The 15,180-nt window shown below is 49.0% G+C and overlaps 8 protein-coding genes across 8 annotated transcripts; 2 read left to right on the forward strand and 6 right to left on the reverse strand.

Annotated features, from left to right (window-relative positions):
- Positions 1 to 546: 546 nt before the first annotated feature.
- On the forward strand, positions 547 to 1,581 carry PGRI_032490 (putative zinc metalloproteinase; the record flags this gene model as incomplete). Its single annotated transcript, XM_040790962.1, has 1 exon — positions 547 to 1,581. One exon carries the CDS (start codon positions 547 to 549, stop codon positions 1,579 to 1,581), a length of 1,035 nt encoding a protein of 344 aa, XP_040647915.1.
- A 155-nt stretch (positions 1,582 to 1,736) lies between these two features.
- kat1 (putative 3-ketoacyl-CoA ketothiolase (Kat1)) lies at positions 1,737 to 3,107 on the reverse strand (the record flags this gene model as incomplete). The annotated part of the gene is made up of 3 exons (XM_040790963.1): positions 1,737 to 2,741; positions 2,810 to 2,990; positions 3,037 to 3,107. 3 exons carry the CDS (start codon positions 3,105 to 3,107, stop codon positions 1,737 to 1,739), a joined length of 1,257 nt encoding a protein of 418 aa, XP_040647916.1.
- A 488-nt stretch (positions 3,108 to 3,595) lies between these two features.
- Positions 3,596 to 5,106, reverse strand: PGRI_032510 (uncharacterized protein; the record flags this gene model as incomplete). Its single annotated transcript, XM_040790964.1, has 7 exons — positions 3,596 to 3,713; positions 3,759 to 3,942; positions 4,019 to 4,097; positions 4,159 to 4,515; positions 4,568 to 4,673; positions 4,727 to 4,770; positions 5,011 to 5,106. 7 exons carry the CDS (start codon positions 5,104 to 5,106, stop codon positions 3,596 to 3,598), a joined length of 984 nt encoding a protein of 327 aa, XP_040647917.1.
- Positions 5,107 to 5,584: 478 nt separating this feature from the next.
- Positions 5,585 to 6,688, reverse strand: PGRI_032520 (uncharacterized protein; the record flags this gene model as incomplete). The annotated part of the gene is made up of 1 exon (XM_040790965.1): positions 5,585 to 6,688. The coding sequence occupies one exon, from the start codon at positions 6,686 to 6,688 to the stop codon at positions 5,585 to 5,587; it is 1,104 nt and encodes a 367-aa protein (XP_040647918.1).
- Positions 6,689 to 6,910: 222 nt separating this feature from the next.
- On the forward strand, positions 6,911 to 8,404 carry PGRI_032530 (DASH complex subunit ASK1; the record flags this gene model as incomplete). The annotated part of the gene is made up of 4 exons (XM_040790966.1): positions 6,911 to 7,001; positions 7,063 to 7,169; positions 7,222 to 8,203; positions 8,268 to 8,404. 4 exons carry the CDS (start codon positions 6,911 to 6,913, stop codon positions 8,402 to 8,404), a joined length of 1,317 nt encoding a protein of 438 aa, XP_040647919.1.
- A 420-nt stretch (positions 8,405 to 8,824) lies between these two features.
- On the reverse strand, positions 8,825 to 9,680 carry PGRI_032540 (HIG1 domain-containing protein; the record flags this gene model as incomplete). The annotated part of the gene is made up of 2 exons (XM_040790967.1): positions 8,825 to 9,590; positions 9,640 to 9,680. 2 exons carry the CDS (start codon positions 9,678 to 9,680, stop codon positions 8,825 to 8,827), a joined length of 807 nt encoding a protein of 268 aa, XP_040647920.1.
- A 400-nt stretch (positions 9,681 to 10,080) lies between these two features.
- PGRI_032550 (transcription factor SPN1) lies at positions 10,081 to 11,589 on the reverse strand (the record flags this gene model as incomplete). The annotated part of the gene is made up of 4 exons (XM_040790968.1): positions 10,081 to 10,330; positions 10,381 to 10,859; positions 10,915 to 10,997; positions 11,076 to 11,589. 4 exons carry the CDS (start codon positions 11,587 to 11,589, stop codon positions 10,081 to 10,083), a joined length of 1,326 nt encoding a protein of 441 aa, XP_040647921.1.
- Positions 11,590 to 13,331: 1,742 nt separating this feature from the next.
- PGRI_032560 (putative nucleoporin) lies at positions 13,332 to 14,771 on the reverse strand (the record flags this gene model as incomplete). The annotated part of the gene is made up of 3 exons (XM_040790969.1): positions 13,332 to 13,430; positions 13,497 to 14,149; positions 14,207 to 14,771. The coding sequence occupies 3 exons, from the start codon at positions 14,769 to 14,771 to the stop codon at positions 13,332 to 13,334; spliced, it is 1,317 nt and encodes a 438-aa protein (XP_040647922.1).
- Between the last annotated feature and the right edge of the window lie 409 nt (positions 14,772 to 15,180).

A 15,180-nucleotide genomic window follows, 5' to 3' on the forward strand; every position in this document is an offset into this window, starting at 1 on the left:
GCGAAGCAACTCGTTGAGCATTCTTTGAATCCATCCTTCGATCCTTTTAGTCCCTCGCGCCATACAAGCTAGTCGTAGACAATAAATATTCTAGCCCGGGGAACTAGATGGGTCTCAGTCTCAACATTCTACTATCGGGCACTGTATAAGGGATGGTTTATTCAAAGCTATTGTAGGTAGTAAGAGTTCCAAGTAAAGCGCAGAAGTAGGATTGAGATTACCAAACATTAGGGGAGTCTTATGGTCTGGAAATTTCGAAGACCTCGCCGTTTGTTTGACTCTGGATGCCTCAGCTTCAGTTAATATAATGAATACCGAAGCTATCAGGACCCCAATACCTCGTATGTTGTAATTGTTACTACCGAGAAATTCTATCACATGAATTTATTATCACGTGATTGACTTATCTCCGTGCTGACAAATTTATCTCCGTGGAACCGGGTCGAATTCGCCAGCGCCTTGCCTATTCGGGCCATATAAGCGGTTTCTTCTTGTCGCAAGTTCTCTCTCGCTCTTCTGCGATCGCATCTCTAACCGTATGATATAATGGACTCCACCAAGGAGCTGACCGTCCACCACCATGGGACCGCACATATTATTCAAGTCCCCGCCTCGGCAACATTACAAGACCTCTCTTCCGAAATAGAGCGCGTCCTAAACATCCCTATCGACAATCAAAAGCTCCTCATAGCTCCAAAGCCAGGAATGCAGAAGGCACCATTCCCGCCAACTCTTCTCGATGCAATCCTCCAGACCTCCTCCCCAAGGTTCAAGATCACCCTCCTCGGCACCCCCGCCAAAGCAATCGCCGATCTCCACGAACAATCCGCCAGCGAACAGCGACGGCAAGAATCACGCGCTGCTGCTCTAAATGCCGCGAGACGCAACAAACAAAAACCATCCTCCAGCCGTAGTGGCGGTATCCATACCATCTCATCCTCAAATAACAACTACACCTTCCACCGTCTCCTCCCATTATCCTACCTCCCAAACCCAGACCGCTCCCTCGACTTTCTCAAACGCCTCCGTGACGATCCAGGCATCCGTGCCGCTATGACAAAACACAAGTTTTCTGTCCCGCTTTTGACTGAAATGAACCCCGCAGAACACACGACAAGCGAGTCGCGGACGCTAGGTCTGAACCGGAATAAAGGCGAGGTCATTGAGTTGCGCTTGCGAACGGATGCTTATGACGGATACCGTGATTATCGTACTATTCGGAAGACGCTGTGCCATGAGCTTGCGCATTGCGTGTTCGGGCCTCACGACCGTGACTTCTGGGATTTAACGTCGCAGATTGAGAAGGAGGTTGATCGTGCTGATTGGAAGTCTGGTGGGAACCAATTGTCAAATCAGGAGTTTTACAATCCTGGTGATTGGGATAGTGTACAGGGTGGAGAGGAGTTTGTTGATGAGTGTGGGTGGACCGGTGGGGAGTTTGTGCTTGGTGGATTGCAGGGCGATTCGGCTGGAGCTGAGGCTTCAGATGGGACGCTATCTCGTAGGGAAATCATGGCGCGGGCTGCGGAGGAGAGGATGAGGAGGGAGAGTCAGACCGGGAAGCAAGATGATGCTAAGTGATATCATGGCCGCTCTTCGGCTCACTTTATGCTTTACGAGTTCTTGCTTCTAAACTATGTAAATAGCCATTGATACCATACTATTCCTTTGTAACTAAGTCATTTCTGTACATTGGAGATCATATATGTCGCGTAATTAGACTAATACCTAGATATTTACAGCTGCTCATTGACAAAGAGGCCAGCCATACCCTGTCCAGTTCCAATACACATGGAAGTCACCAAAACCTTACTCTTTGTCCGGCGAGCCTCGCTCAGAATGGTCGCGATCTGGCGCGCACCTGTTGCGCCGAGCGGGTGACCAATGGCGATAGCACCACCACGAGGGTTGACCTTGGCGTGGTCAAGACCAAGGTTCTTAACACAGTAGACAGCCATAGAGGCAAAAGCCTCATTAATTTCGTAGATATCGATATCATTCTTGTCAAGCTGGAACTTGCTCAGCAGCTTGGGGATAGCGGCAGTTGGGCCGATACCCATCACGCGAGGGGGCACACCGGCAACAGTAGCGCCGCAGAACTTAGCAAGGATAGGCTGGTTCAGCTCAATAGCCTTGGAGCGGCGCATGAGAAGAACAGATGCGGCACCATCGGTAACCTGGCTGGAGTTTCCACCAGTGGACTTGTCACCGTACTCCGGGAAAGCAGGGCGAATCTTGGAAAGCGACTCGAAAGTCGTACCGGGGCGAATGCCATCATCACGGGATAGAGTCACCTGCTTGACCTCGCCAGTCTTGGGGTCTTTGACCTTGACAGTAATGGGAGCAATCTCATCAGCGAACCAGCCATTGTTCTGAGCAGCTTCAGCACGACGGAACGATTCGGCGGCATATCGGTCCTGCTGCTCGCGAGGGATATCAAAGTCCTTGCCAATGTTTTCAGATGTCTGGCCCATGGGCTGCATGCAGTCGGCGGCCTCCTGATTGCGCAGGACTTCCTCGTTGAATGGCTTCTCCAGACGGTCACCAGCAGCGGACATCAGCTCGGCACCCAGAGCGACACCGATGTCGATGGCGCCCAGCTGGATTTGGTTCGCGATATCCTGCACAGCCTTCAGTCCAGACGAGCAGAAGCGGTTCACCGATGAGGCGCCGGCGGTGTGAGGGATGCCGGCAGCAAGAGCGGCGGCGCGGACCATGTATGCGGCTTTAGCTTCGCCGACCTGTTTTTTGGGGGGGTTAGAATATGCTATCCATAGATTTGTAGAGTGGAGAAAGAGGTTAAACTTACGTTGCCGAGGCAAACATCCTCAATCAGAGCAGGGTCAATCTGTGACTTGGCCAGAGTCTCTTTCAACAGGGCATAGATCATGTAGTCTAATTCTGTGTCCTTGAAACCGCCCTTACGCGCCTTAGTCAGCGGTGTGCGGATTGCTAGGGTGATAACCACATCGTCGGGGTTCTTTTGTGTACTGCATTCGTTAGATTCATGAAATACAACTGAGTTCGAAGCCTTACATAGCAGCGAGGCCGTTGGCGGCGCCAGGCTTGAGGTGACTCAGAAGTGAGCTTAAACGATCTGCGGCCATGGTGTGTATAAAAGGAGACTGGCCAAATTATATCAGTTTTCTGTTCTTTAGGCAGCTTGCGTTCAAGATGCCAGCTTATAGAGAAAATGCGGGGAAGCCTCCATATGCGGAGATTGAAGACTGTGGAAACTAAAGGAGAAGAACTTACAGATAATTTTTTTGGAGAGGTAAAGGAATAAGAACAAAAAGGAAGGGAAAGGGAATATAAAAGAAGTACTTGGTATATGAAGAGAAAGAGAGATGATCTCCGCTTCGGACTGACCGAGAATGCCGAGGTACATTTCGCTTATCAGGTTATCCAGCCAATAAGTACCAGGTACTTCATACTTGACTTATAAACCACGTTATAAAGAAGTATCTAGTACTTCGGATTACCATGTACTTCCAAGGCCTCGGGATGTCTAGATGACTGCCTGTGGTGTCAATCTTAAAGATAGAACCATTCTCAGATAATAAATTCACTATACAAAATAAGAGATACTAGCTTCTTAATATGTGTCCACCATCATCTCCTTGTGCAGCCAATTCTCAAAATTGCCCTGGGCTTTCGTGTTACTGTCTTCCCAGTTGCAAGAACCATGGTGATAATTCAGAATCTCCGAATACCTTCAAATTATCAGCAATGAATACGCAGATCGGGAAAATACATACATTTTGCACTTCCAGTCATCTATAGTCAGTTCTGAATCCAACAGAGACCAATCAATTTGCTTCTCGCACTCGGGTTCGTCGTCAGAGTCTTGGTAGGTCGAAACGTATGGATGGATTAGTGCATCTGCCGCTGTAATTCTCTTTTGTGGATCTATAACAAGCATTTTCTCCAAGAGATGAATGGCTAGCAAAGTTAGTAACATTGAATGTAGATAAATCAAGAGGCATTTGATGTCAATGAAGAATCTGAACAGGCATACTTTCAGGGTCAACATCCCCCAGGGTATCTCCAAGTGACCGAGGTTTCGATTGAGGTAGAGAGTTCACAAACTTCATCGTCTATCACTTGTCAGCATCTTCTCTTCCATATTTAACCCGGCTGTGGAGAATTGGGCCGTACAATGTCACTATAAATTGTCTTCATGACCTCTTTTGGTGGCTTTCCAAAGATCTCAGTAATCAGTCTGAACTGATGCACATTGTCTTTGCCCGGTAATAAGGCTTTCCCTAAGAGCATCTCTGCCACAATGCACCCAGTACTCCAAATATCCACCGCATAGCTGTATCTCTGCCAAGTCAACATGATCTCTGGAGCTCGATAATACCGTGTGGCAACATAACCAGTCATCTGGTGACCTTGTTCTCGAGCTAGACCAAAGTCACAAATCTTCAAGTCGCAGTTTTCGTTGACCAAAATGTTACTTGGTTTTAGATCACGATGGATCACCCCGGCAGAGTGAATGTATTTCAACCCTCGCTGAGAAAGTCAGCTATACTGACATTTTCCAGATAATTCGGGGCAAAAATACCAGTAGTTGGTAGGTGAAGAACTGGATGAACTTGCCCTCCAATGGCTTTGATGCTGATTGGATCAAATGATGAAGATCTGTCATGCAACAGTCCATCACAATATAACTGTATTTCCAAATGGTTAGTAGTGAATTTGGTAAATAGAGAGTTCCACGTACAGATCTTCCGCTGGTGAGATGAAGATATCTGTCATGTTGATCAACTATTGACGGTTAGTCTTCATATTCATACTTGATCTTTTCTTTTTTTCTTCACATGCATTATCATGCTTTAGATTGGTCATCAAATGAACCTCGCGATACGTGCGCTTGACCAGGGCAGAGCTATCAAAGGGGTTCTTTATTTTTTTTATAGCAACCGTTTGTTTCGCCATTGAATCACGCGCCGAGCTAATACTGGTTAGTGGGCTTACAGTAATAAGGGATATACTATACCATATTACCCCAGAGGTACCAAGACCTCGTGCTTGTAAATCCGTATACCTATCAGTGGTATGAAGGGTGGTGCCCAGGACTTGATGTGTGACGAATTTTGCCATGGTTTGCAGTTGAAGTTGTGATGCCAGTGATGGGATAGACCAGTGGGATAGGGAAGATGCCTATTAAGTTGTTTACTTCCTGTGTGGCGGCTATACGTCATGGAAAGTGCCTGGACTTCTTGTATGGAATTTCCTGGTTTCCAAGAATGACCGGATACGTCAGCCGACCAATCCCAACAGCCTATACTCCTTTGTACAAGTGGACCTTACATGGTAGGATGTACCTAGGTAGTCTCTCTTGGCTTACATGTCCTTGAGCTTGAAAGCTTATGCAATCTAGTAAAATATTTATTGCTTTACCAGATTCGGATTGGCATGCCCTATTCGGTATTTGTCTTGGAACTTCAATTAGAGCATAAACTCCCTATATCTTGTATCGCGTCAACCCAAAGGCAAAAACACCGAGCACCATATCAGTATTCCCGACCGAGCCAAGCCCCATTCATTCAACCGTGTAATCCATGAAGTCTCAAGTGTATCAGAGCAACGGATGTCCAGCATCCTCATTGCTAATTACACTACCCACATCAGACCACGCTGGAGTAGCCACACCACCAACAGATCGCCCATCAAGGTCACTAAGACTATCATCTGATGTTCCATCCTCGAATCCTCCAACATGGCTGAAACTCCCACTAGTTGAAGGAGCGGTTGAGATATCATTGTGAGACTGAACACTCTCGTGGCCGAAACCATCTAGCTCAGCAATATTATTTCGTTCATAGGTTCTGTTGCTTGGCGTATCAGGGTGTGCATAATATACCTGCTGGTGGTCTTCTGTATGGCTGGAGCCAGAGACAGACAACGGAGACTTTGGAGAATACGGATCGAAGAGACTATCCCCCTCGGGTGCTTCAGACCTAGGCGTGAACTGAATAATAGATTCAGAAGGATGGTTTGAGGCAGCAGACGAGGGAATGTCGACATGCAGCTGATTCCGACCCGGAATAGTCGAAGACTCGGACTCGATATGCTTGCCTCGGCGGAGAGGCTCCGAAGTTCCCAGGTCCACCCCCGTTGAGTTAGCAGTAAATTCTTCATTTGCCTGAACATCGTATTCGTGGTCTTTTTGTTTACGCAAATTACCCTCGTTGTCGACGAGAGCATCAAAGCTACCATGAGGTTGGCTTGGCTGGTTGGACTTCCGTCGTGATTCAAGGAGTGCCCCTCGCCGCATGATCTCTGCACGAGCAATCCGTCTCCGTTCTTCAGCAGTTCCTCCAGTCTCCTCAGTCATAGAAATGTCTTCCCGCAAGGGTATGTTTCGAGGTTGGATCTCATCGCCGAGGTTGTGCAGAGCTAAGGCGATCTTGCGCCGCGACGTGGTTACCCATTGTTGAAACTGCGGTGACTCGTACACGGCGATGCCGGCTGCTACAAGCACAGAAACAGTAATGATGATTCCTGCATGAGAAAGGTCAGCCTCACTCTCTACGAAGTGGGGAACTGATAAGGCCGAGAGTACACCGCCCGGATGATCCGGGAAGAAGTCGTAGAAGTTCAAGGAAGTAGAGGACCATACCTTTTGCAAGTGGTGCTGGCATAATGAACCCAAGTATTTTACTTGTGTTTCTCCTATCATATGTTTTTGGGACTCGCCTCATTCATCCACGGAGCGGGACAAGATGATTTGCTGATGCCTGCACCTTATCCTGACTTATCGCACGTGATCTACAACGCCCTTATCACCGGCCCTAAATACACACCGCTTTAGGCAAAGTTCCCCGCGCGTCTCAAAGTGATGGACGTGATTGCAAGCTCCTAACTCTCTTCATTTGATTGTACAATTGAACCGCGTGATACCATGTCTCGTCAACCTTCGCAGGGCCAACGACCGTTGTCCCTCACCGAGGAGCTTGAGAAATTGGAACAGTCTATTACCCTTACACTTCAAGGTAGGGCAAAAAAGTAAACAAAACAGCCCAGCAGACCGCTCATCGTCATATGTCTATACAGAGATCGACCACAATTTCAGTCAAGCTCATCGAATAGTCACTACAAGTATATTGCCTCTGGTAGAGCAATATACCGAGCATTCACGAGATGTTTGGGAAGGTTCCAAGGTCAGCGACGCCAGCATGTACCACCATGGACAGCTTTGCTAACTCCCTATAGTTCTGGAAGCAATTCTTCGAAGCCAGTGCCAATGTATCTTTATCTGGCTATGAAGAAAGAAACACGGATGAAGAAACCATGCAGGACCCCACAGCCACGGAGGAGGAGTTGTCCACCGACATAACCCAAAGCACCAACCTCGATGAGACCGTGTCCCACGAGACCTCTCCTTACCAGCACCATGAAACACCCCGCCGCGACCAGTCAGAGGACCTTGATCTAACAGATCTCGCAATCTCTTCCCACAGCACTCCACGTGCTCCGGGCCACCACCAGCAGGCCGACGACGTGGCAACCTCCTCAATGGAGTACTCATCCTCTTACGAGAACCTAAGAAGACAAGTCAATGAATCAGACCCTCCATTCGATCTCCCAGACTCCTCGACCCTCCCATCTACCCCAGGCCGTCAGCTCTTCTTCCCACGCGGCGTTTCCGCCACAACCCCGATGTCATCACCATTCCTCCCGCCCGCGTCGCAGCCACAGACTCAAGACCGTCGATACCAGAAGACCTCCGACCCGGTACTGCACCAAATGCTCGACAAGACATACCGAGTACAGGCTACGCCGCTCGGAAAGGGATTCCGCGATATAGGCGGTGGCACGAATACTCGATCAAAGTTCAACATTACCACCCCAAAGCCAGCTGAGACCACGTCCAAGTATGCGTATGACGACTCGCCGATTTCCAGCCCGGAGCCAGAGGTACCACAGCTCCACTCGGAGATCTTCTCATCGCCCATCAAAGGCATCAACGATACTCCGGGGACAAACCGCAAGCGACGGACTAGCAGCAATCGCATGCGCGGTATTCCCAAGCCTGGCATGAGTGTTTTAACACCCGCTAAGAAGTCTGCGGGTAAGTCGGCTATGTGGGATAGCGACGACGATTTTGATTACGATGATGATGAGGATCTTGGACCAAGTCCTCCTAAGACAATGCAATTCCACATTCCGCAGAGCCGGCTGATGAGGACGCCTGGTAAGATTTTTCTCTGATTCTATTTCTAATACTGGATTCATCCTAACTTTCTTCCCCTCGGTAGCAAGAGAGGCTTCGAAGCGCATTGTGACCGATTTACTGGCTACGGCTGGAGCTGGGGATATCACAGATGATTTTGGCGACGATCAAAGTCCAAGTGTGATCCGCCGAATGGAGCGACTGGAAGATGAAACATTCTAAATCGATTCTACTACATTACCCATATTCCCAGCATAACCCCGAATACCCATGAAAAATGTTATGATGTCATCGACGAACGCCAAATTTTCAGTAGATTCATTGTCATTAAAGAGTAGAGAAAGGGGCATAGAGGCCACCGCCTATATAGTTTTATCATACAGGTGGAAATATTGAAACAGATGTCACTTTTGAGGACTGAGAGATCCCCTCGGGCGTGAGGAAAAAGACAAACGCTTAAGAAAGGGTAGGATATGTACGGGGCGATGAAGTCCAAGCAATATCACCGCCCCAACCCATCTATCATTGTTGTCCAACGGAGATTTCGGGACCTTGATGAGGTAGAAGGTGGGTAGCAATGTCTGCAATCGACCTTGATCAATGGGAGTCGTGGGAGATGAGCAAGAACGAAGAGAGTGATATCTAGGGACTCTTCTTCTTGCTCTTCGACTCGGCGTCTTTCTTCTCTGCCTTGGAGTCCTTCTCCTCCTCACTCTCCTCAGACTTCGACTCCTGCTTCTGGTGCTGCTCATAGAGAGACTGGTGCTTAGAGCTCAAGCGCTCCTCCTCGGCAGCAACCATGTCCTTCCAGAGGTCGCCCTCTTTAGGCTGACCACCCTGGCGTACAGGAACCTCCTCAACACCCTGCTCAGCCTTGGCCTTAGCCGCATCTGCCTTCTTCTTCGAGTCCAGCAAGCCACGACCACGACGCTGATCTGAGATCTCAAAAGCAGCCGAAGCACAAAGCACACCGAGCGTCAGACCCTGTGCATAGACACGAGCCTGAACAAGCTTTTGCTGACCGGTGAGGCCGGGGATGCGACTGACAAGCGCGAATGAGCCAACCATGGAGGCAACCCAGGTGGCAGTGATGATTTTGTATTTCTCACGACGGGCGAAGGCTGCAGCGCGGTCGACGAAGCTCAGTCCGCGAATCTCCTCGGCGCGAATGCGCTCTTCGCGATTCTCATACCATTGGTAGGCAGCGTTCTGCTCGTTCTCGTACTCGCGCGAGGCATGGTCGGCGGCGATGATACCTGTGAATGTACCAGAGGAGGTCACCAGAAAGGCTTTCATCGGAACGGTCAAGTTGCGGATTGTGTGATAGCGACGTGAGGCAAGTAGAACACCTGCTACGCCGCCGGCGAGACCGAGGAGGCCGCCGACTGTGCCACCTTTGAGGACGGAGCTATTGATTTCGTTAGAGAGGCTTGGGAATTGTATTAGGGCGTTTGTACCTATAGTGAGCTTCTTCTTGTTCTTTGGTAAGAATCTTCATTGCGTGAGATATGTGTATGAATTGGAATGAGAGAGAAGAGGACGAATAGTCTATAAAACCAAAAAAGCAAAAGCCGGATCGCATGACGTGTGCGGGATCGCGGGATCTGCTCTTTTTCCGGTGGCCCCGGCCATCACTCGGTCTCGGAACTAAATTGCCGGCCTTTGAATCTTTTTCGATGTACAATATATACGGAGTATGTTGTACAAGTTTTGTGATATTGGAATTTGATTGGAATTTAATTGTTTCCATAAGTTCAATAATTCTGCTTATTCTTGGAATGTGAAAGGTGAGTCCCAAATCCCTATTCAATCCCCGGTTGATCCCGAAACGCCCCAAACACCAGATTATTTCACCATAACGGACGTGGCCGAAAGCCATGGAAAAGAATTTACATAATCTATCGACGAGACGCCTTACGCGCTGCGGCTTGGCGGGCTTGCATCTTGCGGAAACGGTCCTCGCCGCTGGCACCCAAGGGTCGCGCAAACTGAGTCTCGCGCACAGCTGTCTGGCGTGGAACCACAGTGTAGCTGACGTTGGTACGGTCGACACGAGCACGGTTGAGAAGGCGGGGTGGGAGCATTTCGCGGGCGCGGGCTTCGGCTTGAATCTCCTCGGCGGTGGGAGGAGCGCGTCTGACAACTTTCCTGTAGGGGTGTTAATGGGTGATAGGGATGCGGTGGAGCTGTGAACATACGTAGGATCATAATCGGCCTCCTGGTAGACCCGCTTCGAATAATCATCGCTGCGCTGGAGAATTGGTCGTGTCCACTCCGCCAGCAACTTCTCTGCCATCTCCTTGATGCGACGCTCCGTGCGCTTGCTCTTGGTGTAAAAGACAACCACTTTTCCAATGCCACTGGCAATCAGAGCGTCCTTGTTGATAGGAAGCTTGGTAAGGGCGGTCAATAGGTCGCGCTGGATATTGTAGGCTGGCATTGCGCCATCGTCCAGAGGCTCGAGGAAGAATCGAACGGCCTCCAACAAGTTGATCTCCGGGTCGACCAAGGCGCTAGTATACTGGTTGCGGTTGAGGAGCATGATGACTTCAGGAAGGAGCTTGAGCTTATGCATAGCTGGTTTGCCTTCTTGGCGGTTGATCGCATCCATTTGCGCTGCGTGGGTCATGCGCTTGCGCATATCCTCGATTTCAGCATCTGCCATAGATTCCAAATCCTAACAGTACGGTCAGTAACGTGGGTGAGTGCGTGTCACTAGGTTCGACACATACAATGCCATCCTGCTTGCGAAAACGTCTCTTCGCTGGCTTCTTCATCGCCTCATCCATAGCGCGGTCGAGGGCTCTGCGACGTCCTAGTGAGTGAAGCCCAGTCAGTACAAAATGTGTGGGGCAGAAAACAAGACAAGCTGCCAGTAAAGAATAGAACATACGGGTCTCGGGGTCAAGAGTCTCCTCATCTGTATCGGGTTTATCCTCACGCTGCTTGCGCTCACGTCGGCGAGATGAGCCACCTTCGTCATTTCCTTCGTCGGCTCGACGGCTCTTCTTCTCACGACGACCTTCCTTCCGGCGCGGACGATTCTCGCCATCCTCGGTGCGCTTGCGTTTGTGACGGCCAATGAGTTTCAAGTTATCTTCATCAATAGCAAGTTGTGGGCGGTCCTCGATGTCAACATTCTCTGGGTCGAAGTTGTCGAACTGTGCCTCGTCAACCTCGGACAAAATGGACTCGTCGTCTGAAAGCTTGTCATCGTCAACTTCGTCGTCTCCACCACGTGGCTCGTCGTCAGCATTCTCCGTGGCCTCATTGACCTCATCAGTAGGTTCAATGAAGCTCTCGCGCTCCTTTTCGTCACTAGCAACGGGGCTTGCGACTTGCTCGTGGACTTCGGGATCGGGAGAGGCGGGGGGCGAGGCAGCCTTGCGGTCCGGTGAAGCAGACATGGTAGTTCAGATGGCAGTGAATGTAAAGGAAGAGATAAAGAACAAAGCGAAGGTGTAGAGATCAGTCAGGGGAAGTATCGCAAGCAAGTCACGGTACGTTATCTGGCTAAGTGATCCCGACGCCTCTCCGCAAGATCAACCGCTCTGCAGATTCGAGCAATGCAAATAAGCCGTGAAAGTAATGAGTAAAAAGAGGAGCACACCACAAGCTTCTCACAACATAAGTCGGTAGAATCCAGGCGGATAGAGAGAGGGGAGGCAGTCAAGGCAAAACCTCAAAGTGAAGGAGAGCAGTGGGTCTGTGCTCCCGTGATTTATTTCTCCAGTCCGACTTGAGAACATCTCGCAACATTCAACTCTCACAACATCTATCTGAATTTCTCTTTTCTTTAATTCTTTATCACATTCAAAATGTTTGCCCCAGGTATGTATCCAATTCCTTGCCTTTTTTGATCCACCGAACTTGAGCTAATTATATAATTCTATCAAGGCCAAGAACAGATCTCCAAGGAAGAGATCAAGGTCAGCTTCACGCCATGACCTGTGTCCTAAGTCGTATCCGATACTAACCTCTTTTACAGGCTGGTGAGATTGAGGCCAGCCAGACCGTCCAGATGGCTCTTGCCGGTGGTTTCCTCCTCTACATGTGTAAGTCAAGTATCTGGTCCACAAAGTCTCGAAAGGGCAGACAAACTCGAGACGAGTCAGAGAAGAGCTCAGTGAATTGGAAACTAACATAACCATTCAATACATAGCCCCCTTCGCCGTCGACTTCATCCGAAAGTTCCTTTAAGTCGGTTGACCCGTCTTCCGCTCCTCTCTCTTGCCCTTCCCGGACTGTAATCGACAAATTGCTGGTTATGATTCCGCGATGACATACAGGAGAACTGGATGATTGATTTTTTTTTTCCCCCTGGCATAACTTTTTTCCCAAGATTGGGCAAGGTTGAGCATGGGCACCTAATCTATGAAAACCTCTTGAAGCTCATCTACTATACCTTTTGGGTCCACTGGGTTGTCTTGGTTGGGTGATGTATTACTATTGTGCATATGCTTATTGTCATTTGTGTTTTGTGGGATATAGAGCAAACAGAAGAACTTGCAATATACCAATTTCACAGAAACAGGCATCTGGGTGCCAGATCGAGGTTGCGGTAATGAGTAAATATAACAGAGAGGCGGAGTAGTTTATGGAATATTTGGTATGAAATACTTCATTGATTGCTTCTACCATAGATTGCACCCAGGGTAGTTGCTATTGTCTCACTACAACATACTATTTAATAGGAATAGTCAAGGCATATATTACATAGTATATATATCGCATACAAAATATACGTCTACGAGTAGTCTGCTCACCCAAGTCAAAAGAGCAAAAAGGAGAGAATAGCCAGTTAATCTCAGGTAACTAACGCCAAATGGCATGGAATATAGGGACTTTGATGCAGAAAATAGTAGTAGATATACGTACAACAGAGAGGTCAAGCCATATCAATTTGAGGCAGCCGCAACATAAAGGACTAGAAAGAAGGGCAAGAGGCATCATGGATATTCATTATCACCAATAAATCTACTCAAGACAAAGTGGAATTTAGAGTGTTCAGCAAAGAAGTTTGTATTCAGATATTACAATGGCTTGATCCCCAAGAACGCCGGTACCCCGATGACCGTAGACATTAAGTCCAAACATGTGAGGAAATTGGAATTCGAATTAGCAGATAGAAAACTGTAGAGCAATGCACTCAATTCCCAATCGCTTTCTCCACCTCGCTGAACTCCTTCTTGATGGACTCCATCTCCTTCTGGAGATGCTGAATCTGAGAGTGGTAGTCGTCCAGAATCTAGAAGATATGCATGTTAGTGAGCCGCTCCAGTACGAAGTGTTTGCCAGTTCAGGAATGACGAACCTTCTTTGCTGTCTTCAATGTCTGTTCATCAATGTCATCCTCCGCTTGTGTCACGTTCACACCAGCACGATCCATCTCCACTTGCAGTCGCTTAGAGTGTTCGTGAATGGCCAACATGCGGGCCCAGATTTCTTCAGCTCGGCCATTGAGAGACGGGTCGAAAACGGCACGTTCCAACTCAACAAGCTTTTTCTTCAACTGTTCCTCTGCTTCATCCATGGCATACCCTCTGTTACGAAGGATCTGCGTCTTGGCAGCAAGGGCGAGGCATCGTTTGCTCAGAATAATGTGTTTCCGCCGGCAGTCTGCGATCTTGACGGAGAGATTGAGATCATGCTTCGAGAGAAGTCCGGTCAAGCAATTGTTGATCTCGTGCAAACGCGACTGCATCATAGTGAGGAAGTCCCTTTGTCGCTGCGCGCGTTTACCGAGATCCCAGAAGCCCTTGACAAGCACAGGAACATATCCTGGACCTGGTCGCTTGCGCAAAGCTTCCTCCCATTTTGACTCGTCGTCCTCGGGACCTGGTTGATAGAAAGGTGCGGCCTCCTCGCCGACATTGTTGTACAGGTAGGCTCGGAAAGGCGAGGTCTGGCTTGGGGGGTCCCACTTATCCTTGATGATGGCTACTTGCATAGGAACAGTTCGGTGCACTAGAAAGTAGTTTTGTCAGTGACGCTTCATAGTGAAAGATTACACAATAGTCTCACCGCCAGTGATAGCACGGCCAGGGGACCAAAGGCTTGACGACAGAGAAGGCTGTTGCTGCTGGGGCTGTGGTGTTGTCATTGTATTCTGGCCGAATTGCGATTGCTGCTGACCGAAGGCGTTTGGTTGTTGTTGAGTGTTGGCGCCGAGACCCCCGAGTCCTCCTAATCCACCGGCGGGTTGCTGTGATTGCTGCTGGCCTCCAGAAAAGAGACTGCCTTGCGGTTTCTGTAGCGAGGAGCCGAATGCGCTTCCTTGCGGCTGCTGCTGTGGCTGCCCAAAAGCACTTGAGCCGAAAGAATTCTGAGCCTTCTGTGGATTCCCAAACATCGATCCTGCTTGTTGCTGGGGCGCAGCACCTGTGCCGCCGCCGAAAGCACTCGCGCCAAATGCACCGGTTGCTGTCGCTGCAGGCTGTTGTTGAGTCTGCGCTCCGCCGAACAGTGTGCTAGTAGTGCTAGGCTGGGTTGTGGCTGCTGGAGTGCCAAATAGAGACGGCTTCGGTGCAGTGTTGCCGAACATGGAGGAAGTGTTAGCCTGAGGCTGGGTTCCACCAAAGAGAGACATGATGGGCAATCAAAAAGGCACGAAAAAAAAAAGCACGATAAAGAGTGAGCGCGTCGATGGATCGATGAAGCTGGCGCAGCCAGATTAAGAGCGCTGAAGGGAAATAGAGACAGGCCCAAGGTACATAGTCCAGGGATTGAAGGTTGGCAGTCGAAGGTGAGAAAGCTGAGGGGTTCCTCGATGGAGCTCGAAGGCCGAGAAAGATGAGAGTCGGAGCTCGATTTGTTTGGATCACGTGACGGGCCATTGTTCGCAAACAGCATAAATGGGTATTAAATAGAAGATCTGTATTGATAGTGAATTGATATTAAACTATTGTTCCATTTTTATTGTTCTAGTAGTATTTTCTTTACTGATATATTCAATAAATAAAGGTAACAGTCATTCATACGCTGTATACGCTGTATAC

This window comes from Penicillium griseofulvum (assembly GCF_001561935.1).
Source record: "Penicillium griseofulvum strain PG3 chromosome Unknown contig_80, whole genome shotgun sequence".
Taxonomy (NCBI): domain Eukaryota; kingdom Fungi; phylum Ascomycota; class Eurotiomycetes; order Eurotiales; family Aspergillaceae; genus Penicillium; species Penicillium griseofulvum.